Source organism: Mobula birostris, chromosome 12 (genome assembly GCF_030028105.1).
Source record: "Mobula birostris isolate sMobBir1 chromosome 12, sMobBir1.hap1, whole genome shotgun sequence".
In the NCBI taxonomy this organism is placed as follows: domain Eukaryota; kingdom Metazoa; phylum Chordata; class Chondrichthyes; order Myliobatiformes; family Myliobatidae; genus Mobula; species Mobula birostris.
The window spans coordinates 59,805,778-59,828,797 of NC_092381.1; the positions used below are offsets into that span (position 1 = coordinate 59,805,778).

Sequence of the window (23,020 nt, forward strand, 5' to 3'; positions counted from 1 at the left end):
TGGCAACGTCTGTCTCGGAAATGTCCACAAGCCCGCCACTGTGAGCACCTACTATACCAACACTCTGGAAAATGGCTGCCACTCTGTCTTTGAACTAGTGGACTCACTTCCACCACCCAAGACAGCCCAAGACAGTGCTCACTTCCACCACCCAAGACAGCCGACTTGGATCTCAGCACTTTGAGCGCTTTTCTACCGTGGGGGGGGGGGGGGCTCTTACTCATGCCATATCTCATCTCAGACATATTGCATGCCTTTTCAAGAAGACCTCAGAAGATTCTACAGGGAACTGCAAGGGATGGCATCATTCTGAGGCACCATACACAGTGGAGGAACTCAGTCAGAGCAAAAATGTCATCATTCGATCTGTGCAGCAGGAAACTTATGCTGAAGAAATGGAATGCATCAGGATCCAAAGAGATATCCCTAAGGACAGTCCGCTGAGGATGCTAGATCCATTTATTAGTGAGGACAGCCTATTAAGAGTCGGTGGATGTATACAGGAATCACAGTTGGAACATGAAGAGAAGAGGCCCCTAATCATTCCCAAATGGCATCATGTTACATTACTCCTTGTGCAACATTACCATATGGAGTCACAACATTAAGGACGCCATTTTACTGGGGGCGCTGTCCGCTCAGCTGGTTACTGATTGTGGGTGCCAAAAGGTGTGTAAGCTGTTTCATCTTCAAGTTCATCACCTGCCATAAGCTTCGGGGGACATGTGAAGTCCAGAAAATGGCTGACTTACCTCCTGATAGACTCAGCATGGAACCGCCTTTCACACAAGTTGGTGTTGATGTATTTGGACCCTGAACCATTACTGCGTGCCGTACGAGGGGTGGTCACGCCGAAAGTAAAAGATGGGCAGTTTTATTTACCTGTTTAAGCATCAGAGCCATCCACCTCGAGATCATAGACTCCATGGACAGCTCAAGTTTTATAAATGCCCTGAGAAGGTTCCTGGCGATCGGTGGGCCAGTCAAGCAAATTCGTTCTGACAAGGGAACGAATTTCATCAGAGCGTGCAAAGATCTAGGAATCTCCTCCAATGTTGACGAAGATGTGGTGAAGAGGTATCTCTTGGAAAAGGGCTGTACCTGGACATTCAATCCATCTCATTCCTCCCATATGGGAGGGGCATGGGTGAGAATGATGGGCATCACCCTCAAAATTCTGGACTCCATGCTTCTCCAGTCAGGGCCTTCTAAACTCACTCATGAGGTGCTCACCACCTTTATTTATGGCCGAGGTGATGGCCATTGTGAACAATAGACCTCTAGTGCCCACGTCTACAGATGCAGAAGATCCATTCATTCTCACTCCTGCCACACTGCTCACACAGAAAAGTGGCCCTTATCCCATTCCTCCAGGTGAGTTTGACAGCAGGGACCTGTACAAAATCAGCAGGCATCGAGACAGTTCTCCATGTAGAGTTGAGGGAGAGCTTGTGCCTTTTCATTTGACGTCATCCTAACATTCAGGTCTTTGAAAGCATCGTCAGTATGTAAAAGTAATCTTTGGGTTTATTATTTATTGATGTATATGCATATTACCACAAATTAGAGATATTTGAATGGTTTGTGTGCAGATAAAATACAGATGGAATATTCATACAGGCCACATGTTCTGGCTAACTTGTAGTGAGAAAATGCGCATAAGATACATTGTATGTAGCAATATCTTGCTTACCAGTAGCCTCTTTATGATATATTTGGAACTTATTTGTATACAGTACCTTGTGTATTATTTTGTATCATTTGTGGTATACTTAATGCTTGCCTTGTACTTAACCATAATGGGAATTTGGACACCTTTTGATTGTATGTTTTTCTTTCTGTCAGTTGTACCCTACCGCCAGTTGCTACATTAAAGAAAGTCAACTTGGAACGTCTTTGTCAGTGTAGTAATTGGGGATGGAGTTTATCTGCCTGTCAATTCATGCAAGGTATGTGAAGAGGACAAGATAATGGGAATGGAGGGATATGGATGATAAACAATAGGACATTTTATATAAACTGGCATTACGATCAGCTCAATATTGTAATATTTCATGTTGTCCTCTTTGACTTTTCTGCTCTAAGAGTTAATCAACTTTTCAATCTAATCCAACGATTGTAATCCCTCATTTTTAGAAATATTCCAGTACATCTCTTCTGGACATCCTTCAAAACTTTTTCTGCTTTTCTAAATTCTGGAGCCAAATCTGGACCTTATATCAACTTAGTTCTAGACAGCTTAGTATTACTTCCTAACTTTACATTCCATGTCTTAAAAAATAAAATTCCCTTTAAACTGCATCATTAATCATAAAACATACAGCACAGGCCCTCAGCCTGTGACGTTATGCTGACTTTTTAGCCCGCTCAAAGATCAATCTAATCCTTCCTTCCCACATAACTCTCCATTCTTGCCCTCCAAAGATCCCTTTCTTCCTCTTCAATGCCAGAATTATTGCCTTTAACCTTGTACTCTGCCTTCAAGTTCGAACTTCCAAAGTGTATCACTTCACACTTTTCTGGAAGGAACTCTATCTGTGAATTTACAAACCCACCCTTCTAATTCCTCATCCAAGTGGTTTATAAAAATCACAAAGAGCAGTGGTCCCAGACCAGATTCCTGCAGTATACCACTAATCATGGACCTCCAGGCAGAATATGCTCCAGCTACACCACCCTCTGCCTTCCTTGGACAAGCCAGTTCTGCATCTACACAGTCAAGTTTCCAAGGATTCCATGCCTTCTGAATTTCTGAATGAGCCTACCATGGGGAACCTTATCAATTGCCTTAGTAAAACCCATATTTCAGCACATTCCACCCACTGTTCTACCTTCATTTTGTTTAGTCACTTGCTTTAGTCACTCAGGCTCGTGAAGCCTGACATGCCCTCACAAAGCCTTTCTGACTATCCCCCTGCTTCTCCAGATGCTTGCAAATCCTGTCTGTAAGAATCCTCTCTAAAAGACCACAATAAGACATAGGAGCAGAATTAAGCCATTCAGCCCATCAAGTCTGCTCCACCATTACATCATTTCTGATTCTGGATCCCACTCAACCCCATACACCTGCCTTCTCGCCTTATCCTTTGATGCCCTGACCAATCAGAAAACTATCAACTTCCACCTTCAATATACCCATGGACCTGGTCTCCACTGCAGTCTGTGGCAGAGCATTCTACAAATTCACTTTTCTCTGGCTAAAAAAATTCCATCTTAACTCTGTTCTAAAAGGTCGCCCCTCAGTTCTGAGGCTGTGCCCTCTATTTCTGGATACCCCCACCACAGGAAACATTCTCTCCACATCCACCCTATCTAGTCCTTTTAACATTCGTTAGGTTTCAATGAGATCGCCACATGTTCTTATAAATTCCAGTCAGAACAGCCCAAGCTGCCATTAGCTCCTCATATGTTGACCTCTTCATTCCCGGAATCATCCTTGTGAACCTCCTCTGGACTTTCTCCAATGACAACACATCCTTTCTGAGATATGGAGCCTAAAACTGTTGACAATACTCCCAAGTGCGGCCTGACTAGTGTCTTATAAAGTCTCAGCTTTATCTCCTTGCTTTGATATTCTACTCTCCTTGAAATAATTGCCAACATTGCATTTGCCTTCTTTACCACAGACTCAATCTGTGAATTAACCTTCTGGGAGTCTTGCACAAGGTTTCCTAAGTCCCTTTGTACCTCTGATGTTTGAATATTCTTCCCATTTAGATAACAGTTTGCACTATTGTTCCTTTTACCAAAATGTATTATCATCCATTTCCCAACACTGTATTCCTTCTGCCACATTCTTCTAATTTGTCTGTCTTTCTGCAATTGTTTTGCTTTCTCAGCACTACCTACCCCTCCAACTATCTTCGTATCATCTGCAAACTTTGCCACAAAGCCATCAATTCTATTCAAATCATTGACAATAAGAACATAAGAAATAGGAGCAGGAGTAGGCCATCTGGCCTGTCGAGCCTGCCTCACCATTCAATAAGATGATGGCTGATCTGGCCACGGACTCATCTCCTCCAAACTGCCTTTCCCCCATAACCCTTAATTTCCCTACTATGCAAACATCTATCTAACCTTATCTTAAACATATTTACTGAGGTAGCTTCCACTGCTATATTGGGCAGAGAATTCCACAAATCCACTCCTCTCTGAGAAAAGCAGTTTCTCCTCATCTTCATCCTAAATGTACTCCCCTGAATATTGAGTTCTAGTTCTAGCTCAGGTCTCACCTAACAGTGGAAACAACTTTCCTGCTTCTATCTTATCTATCCCTTTCCTAATTTTATGTTTCTATAAGATCTCCTCTCATTCTTTTGAATTCCAGAAAATACAGTCCCAGGCACCTAATCTCTCCTCATAGTCTAACCTCTCATCTCTGGAATCAACCTGGTGAACTTCCTCTGCAACACCTCTTAAGCCAGTATATCATTCCACAGGTAAGGAGACCAGAACTGCATGCAGTACTCCAGGTACAGCCTCACCAACACCCTGCACAGTTGCAGCATAACCTCCCAATCTAAGATAGCCTTTCCCCGAGTAGGCTCAAACACAAGCTGTTCTAAATAAGCTATCTTGCAGGTGCTTAACAAATTCCCTCTCTTGCGATCCGACACCAACCTGATTTTCCCAATCCCCTTGCATATTGAAGTCTCCCATTACAATTGTAACATTACCCTTATTACATGTCCTTTCCAGCTCCCTTTACAATCTCAATCCCACATCTTGGCTACTATTTGGAGGCCTATATATAATTCCTATAATGTTTTTTTCACCCTTGCAGTTTCTTAACTACACCCACAATGATTCAACATTCTCTGATGCTATGCCACCTCTTTCTAAATATGTAATTCCATCTCTTACCAAGAGTCACACTGCTGCCTATGCCTTCCTGCCTGACCTTTCGATACAAAGTGTTTTCTTTGATATTAATCTCCCAACTATGGTCTTCTTTCAGCCATGACTCAGTGATACCCTCAACATCATATAAAGAAATCTCTAGTTGCACTGCGAGTTCATCCACCTTATTCCAAATGTTACTTGCATTTAAATTTCTCACCTTCACTCCTGCAATCTTCACCCTTTTGAATTTTGCCTCTGTGTGGTACAATTTAACTCGTTGCTCTGTGTGCACTTGTACCCAATCATTGGCTTGCCCTTCCTTACACTCATGTTACATTCATCATCTACTGGTAAACCTTCTGGCTCATCCTCAGCTCTATCATACTGGTTCCATCTTCCTGCCATGTTGTTTTAAACCACCCCCCAACAGCTCTAGTAAACCTACCTGCAAGAATATTGGTCCCCCTCGCATTCAAGTACAGACCTTCCCTTTTGCACAGGTCCCATCTACCCCAGAGTAGGTCCCAATTATCCTGAAACCTGAATCCCCGCCCTCTGGTCCAATTCTTCAGCCACACATTTATCTGCCACCTCATTCTATTCGTATCCTCACTGTTACATGGCACAGGCAGCAATCCCAAGATTACTATATGCTTGAGGTCCTGCTTCTCAGCTTCATTCCTAATTCCTTGTATTCTTTTTTCAAGACTTCCTTCCCTTTTCTCCCTATGTCGTCGGTACCAATTTGGACCATGACTTCCGGCTGCTCACCCTCACTTTTCAGGATATCGTGGACGTGTTCAGACATTGCGGACCTTGGCACCTGAGAGGCAAACTACCACCCGTTTCCTTTTTGCATCCACAGAATCGCCTACCTCTCCTCCTGACTATAGAGTCCCCTATTACTGCTGCCATTGCTTCCCCCAGGTAGATCATTCCCCCCCCCCCATTAGTACCCTTATTGTTGAGTGGGATGGCCACAGGGGTACTCTCCTCTATCTGACATTCTCCCTTCCTTCTCCTGACTGTCACCCATTTATCTGTCTCCTGTAGCCCTGGAGTGAATACCTCCCTGTTGCTTCTGTCTATCACTGCTTCACTTGCCTGAACAAGCCAGAGGTCATTCAGCTGCAGCTCCAGTCACCTAACGCGGTCTCTAAGGGGCTGCATCTCAATGCATCTGGTGCAGATGTGGCCGTCCGGGAGGCCGGAAATCCCACATCTGATACCCAGAACAGAACACTGGCCCTGCAGTTAAGAGTTAAATAAGAAATAAGGAATGAACTTGCCTTGCCTCCCCCTGTTCTTGCTGAAGCTTTGTTGAGCCAAAGCCTTACTCTTCTGTCTCAGACTACTCTGATGATGTCTGCTCCCATGACCACTCCACTAGGCGGTATCTCTCTTTTATAAAGATTGGGTCTTTAAAGCTCTTTGCTGAACCTACGAGGGAATGCTTCTGTTGCATCTGCTCCGTACTCCAATCAATGACCCACAACTGTTAGTTTGCCTACTCACTGGTCTTTAATTCCCATGATTATCCTGATTATTTTTCTTGAACAAAGGAATAACAATGGCCATCTTCCAATGTTTTGGTACTACTATTGTGGCCAATGAGAACGCAGCCGTAATTGCCAACATAGCAATACCTTTTCCTTGCTTCCATTAGTAATCTGGGGTACATCACATCTGGTACTGAAAACTTACCTGTCCTAATTTTCTTCAGAAGTTCTTCCACATCCTCTTTCTTAACCTTCGACATGTTCCAGCACATTTGCCTGTTCTACCCTGAACTCACATTATCAAAGTTCCTCTCACTGGTGAATACTGAAGCAAAGCATTCATTAGGGACCTCCCTTACCTCTTCTATCTCTAGGCACCGTTCCTCTTTTTTATCAATGATTAATTCTGCACTCACTTTAGTCATCCTCCTGTTCTTCATGAATGTGGAGCTCACTTTGGGGTTTTTCTTACTTGCCAAAGCCTTCTCATGTCCCCTTCAAACTCTTCTAATTCCATTCATAAACTCCTTACTGGCTACCTTATAACTCTCAAGAGCCCTGATCTTTGCTTTCTAAATCTTAAGTATGCTTCCTTCTTCCTCTGGGCAAAATGTTCCATCCTTGTCAACCATGCTTCCTTTACCTGCCTCAGTGGGACGAAGTTAAGAACCCTATGCAAATACTTCCTAAATGACCTCCACGTTTCCCCAAAAATATCTGTTCCCGATTTATACTTCCAAGTTTCTGCCTAATGGTATAATTAGCTCTCCTCCAATTAAATACCTCCCTATACTACCCACTCCTATAAGTTGTGGTCACTGTCTCATTACTTAGTACTAGATCCAGTATGGCCACTCCTCTAATCAGCCTGTGCACATTGTGTCAGGAATCCATGCTGGACACACCTAAAACAAAAAGTCTGCCCCAACAACATTTCTTGCACTAAGGAAGTGCCAATCAATACTAGGGAAGTTGACAACACTTATTTCTACACCCTTCCAAAATCTGCTCCTCGGTGTCCCTGTTGCTATTGTGATCTACAGAACACACCCAATAGAGTAATTGCTCCCTTCTTGTTTCTAACTTCCAGCCACACTGATAATCCCTCTTTCTGCAGCTGTAATTCTATTCTGATTAACACTCCCCACCTCTTCTACCTCTCTCCCTATCCTTTGAAGCTTCTAAAACCTGGAACATCCAGCAACATTTCCCACCTTACAACTACCAATGTTGTAGCTCCATGTACTGATCTATGCTCTAAGTCCATCACCCCTAGTTCTGATATTTCTTGCATTAAACGTGTTTCAACCGATCCAACTGGCTGCATTTATGCCCTACCCACTGCACTCTCTCTACACATTGCATCTATCTTTACACTACCCGCTCCATCAGCTGACCTACATCTCTAGTACCCCATCCCCTTGCCAAGCAAGCGTAAACCCTCCTTAACTGCTCTGGCAAGACTGCCTGGGACATAGGTTCCTCTCAAATGCAGGTGTAACCTGCCCCTTTTGTACAGGTTATACCTTCCCCAAAAGAGACCCCAACAACCCACAAATCTGAAACTGTCCCAATGCTTCAGCAACATTTTCATCTGCTGTATCATCTTATCCTTACCTCACTTGCACGTGGCACTTTACTAACTTTCAGGTTGTACTTAGATTCTTTCTAAGCTCTTCAGGACCTCAACCCTTTTCCTAGCCATGTCATTGGTACCAGTATGTACAATTTCTGCCTGCTTACTCTTCCCCTTAAAAATGTTGTGGACTTGATCTTGCCATTTTCCAAATATCTGTATACAAATAACCTCAGTTTGAGCACATCATAACTTATACTCTCTGTTCTATCAAAACATACACACATTTACCTCTGTTGGAAGTGCATCTGTCACATTTCCTCCTGTAACACTAGACCATAAACTCCAGAAGTCTATCCCTAGTTCCTGAGTTTATTACACTTCAACTTGTCAAATGCAGATTTAAAAATTATATTATGCACTTTGGAATGTTGCTCTTCAGGAACAACCCTGCAGAATACCTCAGAAGAGACTAAAACTGTAAGCGCTGTGGTTCTACCTCGAAGCTTCTTGCATTCACCCCTCACCTTTGACATGCCTAATTACACACACACATACACACACACTAGCACAGAATAACCTTGTGAGTAATAGGAGTCTTAGAGGATAACTGAAACTTAGAGATTAATTTTTTTTATTGAAAAATATCACAATTGGGTTTTTGCACAATTTTATTTTGTAACATGCATCTTAACATGTTGTAGCTGTCGTATCAAAAATATCAATAAAATGCAGCATATAATCAGGACTGTGACTCAGCAATACTGAGGGACAATATTTTATATTCAAGCTGAAAATTTTGCTGCAGTAATACAATAGCATACAAAAAGCTTCAATGAATTTGACTTGTAAAAACTATAACCCCAACAACAACTCCAGACAGTGTAAAACCACTACCTTTTAAATATTTTAAACATTCCATCATTTTAATAATTTAAAAAAGTTGTACCAAAATGGAATGAATCAAACATAATTAGACTCTTGGTATATTTATTATTTTTCCCCTTCCACGATAAAGCTTAGCAACTGTACAAATTTTACACAAATGAATGCAAGGAACAAGTATTTATTCAAAAAATCCTTCCAAATTCTATGTAGAAATATGGCAAAAATACAGAGTGTATTTTGAGCCCACATAATAAGAATTTTTACATATATATATATTAACATATATAGAGATATATATATATATATATATAAAAAGGACATCACTGATGTCAATGACTGAATTTATACAAACCAACCCAATTATTAAACCAGGTTTTTTCTTCCCCAAGATGACAAAAAGCAGGTAAATACATTTTTTCTAGATTTGTTGAGCATCCAATTCAACAGGCATTTGATGTCTGGAATCAGACAGAATCAAATTCTCAGAAACATCAGATTTCACATGCAAGCTTGCTTCTGATATATCTGCATTGTTCTTCTCAATTTCAGTGTCATCTTCTGTTTTCAGACTCTTGGCTGGGATTTCACAATTTGATTCAAACTCATCATTCTCATTCTGCGCATTTACCAGACTGAGACCACAGAATCCATCATCTTTCTCACAGCCATTTGTGCTCATTTTTGCAGGTCCTGAAATTGTGGAACTATTGACAGGCCCATTGTAGTTTAGTTCCTTGACTTCACCATAATCATGCCACTGATCTGACGTCTCAGCTGAACCATTAGCATTCACTCCTGAATCATAGACAAAATAAAGATTCAGTTGTTTCTTCATTCTATTATCTGCAGGTACTTTACAGATAGAAAACAAATGTTCTTACTTTAAATTATCACCGTGTGTATTTTTTAAAAACAGGAAAAAAACAAGATTAGACAGGACAAAATTGTGGTACATAGCCAGCTTGAAGATTGGATGTTCTGGAGGTGATGAGGAGCATGAAGCTGAACCGGACCATTCACATCAAGGGGATTCTATGCAATACTGATGTAAATAATCAATCACAACTGCTCCTGAAACACTCATCCAAATCTCTACACCTGATTCTTCCAAACTTTTTGGCAGGCGGATATCATCCACCATCTGTAACTTGAATTCATTGACAACTACATTGCAAACCCTAACTTGAATCTTGTCTAGCAATGCTTCAATCCTTCTGTGACCTTCACCATCTAACTCTGAAATCTCCATTAGCTCTAAAATCTACAGTGTGATTTCTATAATCTCCCCATTCTGAGCTTTTGTTTATGTCTGATTTTAATTTCTCCATGATTGGTAGTGTTGCCCTAGGTTATGCAAAATCACTCCTAAGCCCCTCTCTCAATCCTTAAGACACTCCTTACAACCTACCTTAATATGAGTGTCTTGGTTAATAAGGTTCCTGTAGAGTCTCTTGTGATTTCTTACTACGTTGAAGATGCTGAGGAGATCCAACCTGGCACATTTCCCCTCCTCGTCTGTCCACTTTTAACATGAACATAGCATATTTCGACCAAATCACTGCCGTTCCCAGTTTCTACTTGGTTATATTTCTACTACAACTGATGATACTGCACACTGTGACCAGGAATTCCCCTCAAAATGCACAGCGACATCAATCACAGCAGAAGCCTGCAGAATGGTACCTGTCAGAGAAAGAAGAGGAGCAGTTGGGTAGGGAAGGGAAAAGGGAAACACGATTTTTTTTTTTCAATGCCAGGCTTTTGCTTCCCTGGTACAAGGGTCAAGGGAGTTACTGAACAGCTGTAGAGCATCCTGAAACAGGACAGCAAAAAGCCAAAGGTTGTGATCCATATTGGTACCAAAGTTGAAGGCAGAAATAAAGATAAAGTCCTGCAAGTAGAGTTTATAGAACTAGGAAAGTTAACAAACAGGACCCCAAAAAGGTAGTGATCTTAAAATTTTTCCCTATGCAACACGTCAATAAGTACAGAAATAGGAAGGTAAAGGAAATGAATGTGTGGCTGGAGAGATGGTGCTAAAAGGAGTTCTTTAGATTTCTTGAGCATTGGAATAGTTCCTGGTGCAGGTTGGATCTATACAAATCTGTCAGATTGCACCTCAGCAAAGCTGGGATCAATATCTTTGCAGGGGATTGATGGGGTGGGGGGAGGAGAGGATGGAATTGAGTAAAGGTTAATATTATTTGAGAGGGTCTTAACTAAAGGCATAACTAATGGTAAGTTGAAAATGCAGAAAGTGAAATAAAGGCTAAGAGGATTCAAATACAAAATAACATTGAAAATGATTTTAAAAAAGTAAAACCTCTGTATTAGAATGCGTACAGCATTCTCAATAAGTAATGGCACAAACAGAAATAAACTACAGCGATCTCATGGCATTATAGAAATAATGCCTGGCTGTAGGATGAACAACTTGGAAACCAAACATTCCAGGGGTAGATAACATTTAGTAAAGAGAGGCAAAGAAGAGAGATGTCCAATTACAATCAATTTGTGTCAAATGAAGAACTAGCAAAGGGCACTAACATTAGTAGGTATTATTCATGGGTGACTAAAGTGTTGTATAGTTTGCATGTCATAAATCAGGAAATTAAACTGCAGCAAGGGTAATACAGTAATCATAGGAAACTTAACCTATATATAAATTGGAAAATCAGATTTGCTATAATAAGGTAGAGGATAAATGCCTGGAATGAATTCAAGATGTTCAGCTTGATTAAAATATTGAAGAATCCAGAAGACTATCACAAATCTCATTTACTGCATTGGGAACATTAATAATCAATAACTTCATTGTCAAGCATTCTTAGAGGAGCATACATGTTAGAATTTTATACTGAGTTTGAAAAGAATCTATTCAAAGGACTCTATCAAGAAATGAAATTGTTGAAAGGCACAATGATGTATAAGCAATAGTTAACATTTAAATTAAGAATGTACAAGTTGCAAAAAGAGATTTTACGACACAAGAACTCAAAAGGAAAAGTGATTCAAAAACAGATGACCAACAAAATCAAAGATAATATTAAATCCAAAGGGATTATAAAACTGGTAGAAATAACAGGAAAATTGGGTGTGTTTTAGAAGTCAGCAGGGAACCACCAACAAACTGAAAAGAAAGGCAAGATAGAATACGAGTTAGTCTGGGGAGAAACACAAGAAGTGTGAGAAACACACAAGACCTTTTTGCAGAAACATAAAAAGTGAAAGTCTTTTGAGGGCAATTATAAGACCTTACAGAGACAGCAGAATTTTCAAAGAGGAAATAATAGGATTTGAACTGTTACTTTGAGTCTAGCTTCAGGGAAGAAGACACACAAAATTTGTAGATATATTACCAGAGTCACGGATTAAGTATTACACTAAAATGCCAATGATTTAGCTCATGGGAGGAAATACCATATTTCTGCTATTTGAGGAGTGACTATGTAGACGCGAGTGGATTTTTAAAGTTTAGATAAATGAAGAGATTTCATCAAAGTTCTTCAAGCAGCATCCATCAAAAATCTTCAACACCCAGGCCAGGCTCTTTTCTCACTGCTGCTATCAAGTAGAAGGTACAGGTGCCACAGGACTCACACCACCAGGTTCAAGAACGGTTATTCCCCCTCCACCCACGGGTGTTTGAACAAAAGGGGATAGCTACACTCATTTAAGTACTCTGTTATATTATTATTCCATGCTCATTATTTATTGCTATTTATAACTGCACTTGCAGTTTGTTTATAGTTCCTGATATTTACAGTTATTGTTCCAAGTATACCCACAGAAAAAGATTCTCAGGGTTTTATGTGGTGACGTGTATGCACTCTGATAATAACTTTTATTTGAACTTTTGAACCTTGAAGTTTGACTGCAGGAAGGGAGTCATAAACACAAGGTTCTGCAGATGCTGAAAATCCAGAACAACACATACAAAATGCTGGAAGAACTCAGGAGGTCAGGCAACATCTATAGAAATGAATAAAAAGTTGATGTTTTCGGCCAAGACCCTTCTTCAGGACTGAAAAGGAAGAGGGAAGATGCCAGAATAAAAAGGTGGGTGGAGGGGAAGGAGGATTAACTAGAAGGTGATAAGTAAAGTCAGGAGGATGGGAAAGGTAAAGGACTGGAGAAGAAGAAATCTGATAGAGAGTGGACCATGTAAGAACGAGGGGCACCAGAGGGAGGTGATAGACAGGTGGGAAGAGGTAAGAGGACAGAGTGGGAATAGGAAAGGGGGAGGAAAAAATTACCAGGAGAAATCAATGTTCATGACATCATGTTGGAAGCTACCTAGATGGAATATGAGGTGTTGCTCCTCCACCTTGAGAGTAGCCTCATCGTGGCAAAAGGAGGCTGTGAACCAACATGTCGGAATGGGAATGGCAATAGGAATTAAGATGGTTGGTCACTGGGAAATTCCACTTTTGGCGGACGAAGTAGCGGTGCTTGACAAAGCAGTACCCCAATTTACGTCAGGTCCCACCAATGCAGAGGAAGCTGAATCAGGAGCACAGGAAACAAGAGATAACCCCAACAGATTCATAGGTGAAGTGTTACATGAGGCTCTGAATGCAAGGAAGGGAAGGTGAATGGGCAAGTGTAGCATTTCTGTTGCTTGCGGGAATATGTGCCAGGAGGGAGATAGGTGGGGAGGGATGAGGTAAAGATTGCTCCAACACATCATTCTCCGGAACCTCCGCCATCTTCAACGGGATCCTACCACCAAACGTATAATTTTGGTTTCAGTTTGAAATTTCGAATGCTTATTCATTTCCATAGATGCCACCTGGCCTCCTGAGTTCCTCCAGCAGTTTGTGTGTTGCTATGTATAATTATCAGCTTCATTACAAATACAGTACTTAATAGGTAAAAGTGTACTTTAAACTGATAGTGTTACTTTGCCCCTTCTTCTCTGTTTTCCCTAAATCATAAATTAACAAGATTTTATTTATTTAACTTTATGGAAAAAGAAATGTACAAAAATCTTTTTTTTTGCACTAATTGCAATTTATAATTAAACAGGCAATTATTGGTCACATAGTCAGTTTTATACTCGCAAGTACATGGTAACAATCCACAATTGTATTTATGTTGTGAAGGAAACACACTTACAATAGGTAGACATGTGAATGCTATCATATATTCAATGGCCACTTTATTAATACACCTGCTCATTTATGCAAATATCTGAATAGCCAATCACAGGGCAGCAACTCAATGCATAAAAGCATGCAAACATGGTCAAGGGGTTCAGTTGTTGATCAAACCAAACATCAGTATGGGGAAGATAGGTGATCTCAGTGACTTTAACTATGGAATGATTGTTGGTGCCAGATGCGGTAGTTTGAGTATCTCAGAATCTGCTCATCTCCTTGGACTTTCACACCTTAGGGCCTCTAGGAACAGTCTTTAGAACAGGGACCAATAGCATTAAGCAAGGAGTCTGTGGCCCCGGGTTGGGAACTCCTGCTTTAGTGTTTAGAGAATGGTGCAAAAAACAAAAGGAAAAAGTCCAGTGCATGGCAGCTCTGTGGGTGAAAATGCCTTGTCAATGAGAGAAATCAAAGGAGAATGGGCAGACTGGTTTAAGCTGACAATAAGTCAAAAGTAACTCAAATAGCCAGCGTTAATAATCTTAAAGGTCAGCAAGGTAGTGTAGCAGTTAGCGCAATGCTATTACAGCTCGAGGTGTTGGAGTTTGGAGTTCAATCCCGGCATTCTCTGTAAGGAGTTTGTACATCCTCCCTGTGGAATATGAGGGTTTTCTTTAGGTGCTTCAGTTTCCTTCCACGGTCCAAAGATGTACTGGTTAGTAGGTTAATTGGTCATTGTAAATTGCTCTGTGATTAGGCTAGGGTTAAATTGTGCATTGCGGGGTGGCATGTGTTGAAGGGCTGGAACGGCTTATTTCGCACTGTATCTCTGAATAACATAAATAAATACAACAGCAATGTGCAGACGAGCATCTCTGAATGCACAACACGCCGAACCTGGAAGTCAATGGCTATAGCAGAAGACCACAAACACGCACTCGGTGGCATTTTGTGTGTGTTGTAGAGGAGACTTACTAAAATACTTTCTGGATTAGAGAATATGTCTTATGAGGATAGGCTGGGTAAGCTAGGGCTAGTCTCTTTGGAGCCAAGGGGGATGAGAGGTGACTTATAGAGATGTACATGATAAGATAGTGAGAGAGCCCGAGATTTTTTCCCAGTGTGGAAATAGCTAACACAAGGTGGCATAATTTTAAAGTGATTGGAGGAAGGTACGGTGGTGGTGGGGGGAGGGGGGAAGGGAGAAGGGAGATGTCAAAGTTGTTTTTTTGTTAAAAACAGAGTGGTATGTACATAGAACATGTTGCCAGGGGAAGTCATTAGGGACATTTAAGGGACTCTTAGAATGATCTTACAGAAGGTTAAAAGGTCAGCACATGGTGGGCTAAAGGGTCTGTAATGTGCTGTACTGTTCCATATTTTGACTAACGATGCAATGCCTCCTACTCTTCCTCAACTGCCTGAAATTATGTACCTAGGGATACTGAGTTACTAGTCCTGTCTGCCACTTAACCATGGCATTATTACTACAAGTTAATTAAAACTTTTGAGTTCAACTACCATACTAGTTAAGACTCCCTGTATCAAAACAGATGCAATTTAGCCTTTTATTTCTGCACTTACCCATCTGACTTAAAGCTTGGAAATAAAATCAGTATTTTGCTAGTTTGAGAACATGTGTTTCCATTCAAAATTATGTCCTGAAGTTCAAATTTCATGTCCTGAGGTTTAATGTTTTAGATTACTTTCCTGATAAAACAAAGCCTCAGAATTTATATCCAAAATAAACTGCAATCTTAACTCAGAGACCCAGAAGAACTTTTGATATAGAAGGCAGCAATACTTTTAGGCAAACACATTCACTCAGCAAGCCATCTTTTCACCTACGTTTTTTGTACAATTATACAGAATAACAATCTATATTTAAGCAGTTTGAGGCTGGGTCAGTTTGCTGAAAAGGCCTAGAAGTACTCTCCAATTGAATTAAGATATTCTAGCAAAGAAATAGTAAAAAAAAAAAATCCTACAAGATTATGTTGGATATTAAAGCAAACAAGTTCTAACTATCTTACGATTACATCTATGCTTTGTTGCAAAATAGAATGGTATCTAGCACAGCACAAAACAAGAACATTTGCCCATTGAATCCTTGCCAACTCTGTGCAAGTAAAATCCAGCAAATCTCATTCTGCTGTCTTCTTCCCATAGATCTAACTTCAAGTATATCTCCAATAAATTTAAACAGTGGTTTTGGCATTATTGACAGGTCATGTGTATCCAATTAATAGGAATTATTCAGCAGAGAAAGCCTCTAATCTTGATTTGAATTTGCCAAACATGAACCAAAGAATGTTACTACATACAAGTCAGCTTGAAATATTTAGTTGACTATAATCTTAGTTTTTGAAACAGGAAGGGAGTATAAGTGGGTGCATGTGTTACAGTATCAAAAAATCCAGTCAATATCAAACAAAGCAACATTTACAACTTGTTTAAATCCCCCAAGATGTGCTGTCAAACACAGGACCACACTCCCAGTGCTCACTCCTAAACTTTGCACTTCCCACCTGTGCTGACAAACTTCAGGGATACAGTGATAAGTCTCTTGGTCCAAATTAGTAAAGACGACAACTAAAAGTCAACAAAACCAAGAATAAACTTTGCATGAGAGCAGAAACACTAAAGGAAGCCAAAACATGATCAAAGTAGCTTCAGCATCCCCATTCCACAGGTATGAAGTGATACTAAGCAGTTTGATGTTTGCCAGATCAATAATAATGAATGCTCATTACCAATTGGCAAGATAACATGAGACCACAAATCAAAAGAAAATGCACAAATAAAATTACATACTATATAATAATTCTAGTTGCTTGAAAGGCTATGGAAAGCATGCAGGATAATGGGATCGATCGAGCTCAAAGACAAAAACATCAGAACAAACATGGTGAGCTGAATTTTCATATTATGATAGCAACCAGTAAAAAAGCAGTGTTCTACATAATCATGTTGTTAACTTTTCACATATGAACATCGGACTTTTGGTAACTTGTTATAACACCAATATTGCTCCTTAACCAATCTTGTAATTTTAAGAGGTGGAAACTATATTCACTCTTAAGTCGTAGTAGAAAGTATTGGTACAGTCAAATCTTTATATCTTGTAGCGATTGTGTTTAGAAACAAGTTAGTAAATGGAATTTCAGATTAAAACAAAACATCAGGCTCAAAAAAAATGCTGGCAACTGTTCTGAATTAGTTACGAATTAAATAGTTAAGGCCAATAACTCCAAAGATAATTGTAAATGTTGCATTTGAAAACAGACACAAAAGGAAGCCAGATGTGATCAATGCAGCTTGAGACAAACTAAACCAAATTAAGAAGCAATTTCAATCAAAAACATTAGGCATTCACTTCTATATGGCATTCCTGCTGAAAATATACTGTATATGAATTATGGGTAATTAAAATAAGGCAAACAAAACACTGATTTATTTTGAAAAGCCGAGACATTTAATAGTGCAGGGAATGCACACAATGGATATTGCAGATGCAATATGCCTAACAATAGCAGAAAATCAAATGTACAGATCTCACCGTTTGTATTACTTCCTATTGTAGCATTATCTTCCCTTTCTGTCTGGCTGCTGCTGCTGGTTGAGGTGGTTGGAGGCGGGGAAGGTGCACAGCTGGAAGCTGTACTCTCAGTTTCATCCAGGAGTCGGTCCATGTAATCCCTAAAACCAATTTCAGAAGGCTATTACACAAGTGCCTGGCCACTCATTTCAACCACAAACTGGGTTCAGTAAACAAAGACATTTAGTTTCCCTTCCCCTCTATTGAACAGAACTTATCACAGACAAAATGCTGGTGGAACGCAGGAGGCCAGGTAGCATTTTGTGTGTGTTGCTTGAATTTCCAGCATCTGCAGATTTCCTCGTGAGAACTTAGCACAATTATTTTTGATATTCTTGAATATCTTACCGTGAATACATGATCAAACGCAAAGTACCAATTTTTTGAGTGTTTAAAAATGTTCAGTTTAAAGTTAAAAGAAGTGCTTACACTTAAATTGCTAGCAGTAGTTTAATATAATCACAACACATTCTACAAACAGACAGTGAGGAACTATCATACTAAAAAAACATCAAAAATACACCCCAAAGCGGCGATAGATTAAAATTTCTGCTCCCGGTCACTTGCTGATATAAATAGGCTTATTCTCCTTTATTTTCTTCTATAAAATTAAGTCTTTTCTACTCCTTAACCCATTATCACTGTTAGAAAGGGTCTGGTTTCAGTATCGCTCCTTTACTAGCAGATTACCCAAATAAGAGAGACAAACAGCTGCATCCAAATTCAAATACAGCCACTGAAATTCAGCCAAATAAACTAACTCCCAGAGGCAGAGGGGAAGATATGTGTTAGATAATAATGTGGGAGGCTTCTCTCAGAAGATTAGGTCCATTTTAAAAAGTATTAGCATATCTTTGGATGAAGTTAATTGTGTTCATACATGCAACTAGATATACTCAAAATGTCATGGTTCCACTTTGATATGGCGATGCAAAAGTTGACAATTTTACAGGGAAATCGGGAACAAAACATCGCTTTGGTTAAATTAGCTACAAGTGGGTTCCTTAATGTATACATGCAAAAAACAGTTAAAGGCTTTTAATATTGTGGAACAGAACAGTAATGGGATGTGAAAAACAACCAAAACATTTTCTAATGCAATATTAGAAAATAAACTGGACTTGTATACCATGGAATCAATATTTCAAAAATACTTACGTAACTCCTGGATGAAGATTGTATTTCTTTTTTCCAAACCTAGTCTGTTGTGCAAAAAAATCATAACGCTCAGACTTCTTCCACATGTAATAAAATGCTACACAATCCCCTACTGACCGTGTTCTCACCTGTGCATGTTAATAGAAACAGATTAGTAACAAAGCACTTTAAACAATGCAAAAAATTAAGTACAAACATCACCCCAATTTTAAAGAAGTTAATTGTAACTTGCCTAGCCAATCAAGTTTCATCCCAAATAATATGCTGTTGGGCTATTCCAATGATTAACAATTAAGACTAAATGCTCCTAATGGCATGTGTGTCTCAGATAGCCTCTGACAACCAAGTCCAGCTCCTGGCCTTCACATGTGGCTTAGCTATTAAGCCCAGGGAACTGTTTCTACTGAGAGAAGGGGCATACATGGGTTAATGGCACCTTAAAACAAGTTGCTTTGGGCAGATGGGGCTTATCAGCCATGGGTGGCAGCTCATCTAGGAGATTCTTGGATCTCACTGGACAGCTACCACCCAGCATAAGCTGGACAGCTCCAAGTCAAAAAGGTGCTGTCCCACCAATGTCTAACTTTCCTCAATGGGTGCATGGGGACTAGGTGTTAACCAATCTGCAGACTGAAAACACTGTACCAGGCAACAGTATAATGAAACAGACCAGTTCTAAAACTGGGATATTGGAATGTTCAGACAACCTCCCTGATAACTTCCAAGACATCAGTGATGTCAGGAAGACAGCTGTAATAAATGAAGTACTCAAAAGACTTCACATGGACATAGCCATGCATTTAGCTGACTCGGGCACACTAAGGAAAAAAGACTACAGCTTTTTCTAGTAAAGGAAGGGCCCTGACAAGCCCAGAGAGCAAGGAACAGGCTTTGCAGTGAGGAGCACATGGTTGAAGAGGGTGGAACCAGGCAACGATGGATCTGAGTGACTTTTTACACTTCTCAACACCAGCGGAGGTCCAGTTAATCTTGTCAGTCTCGCTCCCATACTGTGCTCCACATCCGAGACAAAGGATGAGTTTTATGAGAACATTACAGCCACCAGCAAGAAATATCTTGTTCTCCTGGGTGACTTCAATGCCAGAGCTGGTGAAGATCATGACTTATGGCCCTCTGGTCTATGCTTAGATTACTTTGTTATAGGCAAGATGAACCAGAGAGAACAGCAATTGCTGGAATTCTGCAACTATCATAATCTATGAATCACCAACTCACTTCCAGACTAAGTTTCAACACAAGGCTTCCTGGGGACACTCTCACTCCAGACACTAGTACTAGCTGGACTTGATCATGTCAGGTACTCCCTCCTTGGCAGCATGCTTTTCACACAAACTTCTGCGGAACACCACTTACAGCACAGCCTTAGCTACCTTTGTGAAGAAGACCTCAAAAACAAATGTACAATACTTCTATCATCAGCAAACTGCTGTGCAGTACTGAGACCTGGACAAATTACGCTAAGCAAGAGAGAAGGCTCAAACCTTCCATTTAAGATGCCTTTGTCCCATCTTCTGCATCTCCTGGCGAGACAGAGTACCCAATGCTAAGGTTCTCTCATGCCGGCCTCCCTAGTATGTACACCCTGCTCAGGCAGCATTGGCTGCGCTGGCTGGGCCAAGTCTGTCGCATCCCAAAAGATATCTTCTATGGTAAGCTTCAGGCAAGAGAATCGTTGGCTGCCACAACGGTGCTACAGTGATGTCTGCAAGCAGGACATAAAGACACTGGACATCAACATTGAGTCCAGGGAAGAACTTGTAGCGGACTGCACCAGGAGAAGCAACCTGAAACATCACCTTAAGCCAGGTGAGGAAAAATTCCTAAAAGTGTCAGATGATAAACGGGCTCATAGAAAGGAACATTACATCTCCAGAAGAGCTCAGACCACCTATAGATGTGATCTCTGCAAGACTGCCATGCTTGCAGTGGTCTCACCAGCCACAGATGGTGCTGCACCAATGACGCACATAGCTAAGACGCAAAATCTTGGTCAACCTCAACCAATGGAGGGCCACACACACTAAGCTTCTAATTTGAAGCAGCACCATCAAATTCTTTCATTCTGGAGTTCACTAGAATATGACTTCAAAACCAATACTGGAAGTAAATTATTTCAGGAATGTTGTTTAAAAAATATTTTCATTATAATAAGCCCAGACAAAGCCTCTTGATAGTATCAGCCATTTCACATGCTGAGTTTTTACGTCAGAAATATTAAAGTTATTCTTCGCAATGCTACAAACACAAAGCTTGGTGGATTTCAAATCTTTTGAAATCCTGGAAGCTCTAACTACCTTTCTCCCTCTAAGTAGTGAAATTTCTTCAAAATACTGCCTGGTCCTAAGACTACATCCTAGTGGTGCTAACCTCTGGCCTGATGTCTGGGAATATTCAAGAATGGTAATGCTGGATGTTGAGTGTGCATTATAATATTAGCAGGTAATAAAAAATATTCTTATTAAAATACTAATTTGTTATGAAAAAGATAATTTATTGTTATTACAAGTAAATAAGACATTACACATAGTAAACTTTTGATGGATATGTGAAATTGAAAGGCAAGAACACAGCTTTATTATACTGCAAAAACACTTATTTTCTGTAACAAATGGGGCCAATATTGTACTTGTCTATCTAGTGTTTTTAAAGAGAATTGCCTCTTACACACTCTCCAACCTCTAGCAAATCTTGTGGCTGAGCCAATGGATTCATCATCGAGCCCAGAAGAGCACTGACAAGCCGGAGGAGGTTGCAGTCACTATGAATGGACCACAAGAAACGGAGCCACAGTCACTTCAAGCCGGGCTATCTAGCCAAGTGCTAAACCATTGGCATTTTCCAATTGGAAAGTGATTATCTGACTACTAATTGAAAATTGTCCAGAAGTCTTTTGACACATGCTAAGATTGTGTGTACAGGGTATCAGCAGCACTTGCTAAAGGAATGTTCTATGTGGGGAGCTGCACGAACTTTCACGAGTCTCCCTGGTATAAAGGGCCAACTTAATTTGCACTCAGCCTCTGGGCAAAGTGCATAATGAATGTGGAGAATGAGCATACTAAATTGACCAACTCTAGCACAATCTGGTTCAATATTACAGAAAAGGTTTTCAAATTTGAAATTGAACCTTTAAAAGCAGTTCTAATAAAACACACACAAAAAATATCTAATTTTGTTGGCAATACTAGAAAATTTATGATAACCGCATGATAATTTTTCAAAATTTATCCATTTACAGGATGCATATGCATCAGTCAGTCAGTATTTATTCTCCCTGAACACAGGGTATGCAATTAAAAATCGACTGTACATATAGGTCTGCCTATACCATGAGTTGTAGATGAGGCAAGAAAATGTGTGTGTTTTTGCTGATTGGCATTCCAAACTTTAGTTTCATATTTAGAATTATTTAGAATTGTTCAATTAGCAACATTTATATCAAAAGGTCAAGATTGCAAGCTTAGATCCACAAGATTTTACCTTGTTGGCCTGGATCAAATGGAAATCTTTCCCATATGCCTTGAGACCCTGTTCAAAATTCCTACACTCTTCTTCACTCCAAATAGAGAGTTCTTCTACAACGAATGAAAATCTCATTAACTTAAAAGTGCCAATTACAACAGAATTCACAAGTATTTACACATTTCTTCTATATCCAATTGCATTACGTATTATGTGCTCAGTGTACCACTTGGATGACTATAAGTAAACAAAGATCACAGCCAAAGGCCTAATTTTTAATCAAAGTCATTCCATTCAATTTTGTTTTTAAAGTTTTAGCATATGGGAACACGTCCTTACGTCACAGCATCTATGAATTAGATTCTAACCATATCTAACCATTGTAACTTTCAGTGACAAGCATTCAGTTTTCCCTTTTGGTATTTTTCTCTCTTGCCGCTTTTATAGCGCAAATTTATTGGTACTAAATAATAGCACTCAACACTGGGAAGTTTGTAATGCCGAACATTTTAGATGAGGGAAGTGGAGAGGAAATAAAAGCTTTATTTTGATATTGAGATAGTAAACTTCGGTGTTCCAATGATTCATCTCTCATGAAAGTTTTAATTAAAAAATATTCTATGCTTTGTTAATTATCTCAAGAAAAGCTTTATTTTGTTTTTCATTGCCATGTTTGGGATAATGAGATTTCACGTTACTGGTACTCTGACATATTGATAAGACTCCCACTCCTACCTCTCCTTTTATCTTTTAAATGTATCCATGGTCAGTTCCAAAACACATAATTCACAAAACTTTTAACAAAAAGCCAATCATAAGGATGCAAAACAGCAATCAAAATTAAATGTTAGCTAGAAGTTGCCAAAAAAAAAGT

The 23,020-nt window shown here is 39.9% G+C and overlaps 1 protein-coding gene across 6 annotated transcripts in view; it reads right to left on the reverse strand.

Moving 5' to 3' along the window:
• Positions 1-8,548: 8,548 nt before the first annotated feature.
• LOC140205954 (mesoderm induction early response protein 1-like) overlaps positions 8,549-23,020 on the reverse strand; it is a 49,685-nt gene continuing 35,213 nt past the window's right edge. For 3 of the 6 annotated variants that reach the window (XM_072273867.1, XM_072273869.1, XM_072273866.1), the window contains exons 10-13: positions 22,165-22,259; positions 18,664-18,791; positions 17,467-17,606; positions 8,549-9,603 (exon numbers count right to left, since the gene is read on the reverse strand). In XM_072273867.1, coding sequence (XP_072129968.1) covers positions 9,227-9,603; positions 17,467-17,606; positions 18,664-18,791; positions 22,165-22,259 — 740 coding nt within the window. In that variant the 3' untranslated portion in view covers positions 8,549-9,226. Of the gene's footprint in view, positions 9,604-10,216; positions 10,492-17,466; positions 17,607-18,663; positions 18,792-22,164; positions 22,260-23,020 lie in introns of all 6 variants that reach the window. The other 3 variants (XR_011888017.1, XM_072273868.1, XM_072273870.1) reach the window with 3 other exon arrangements.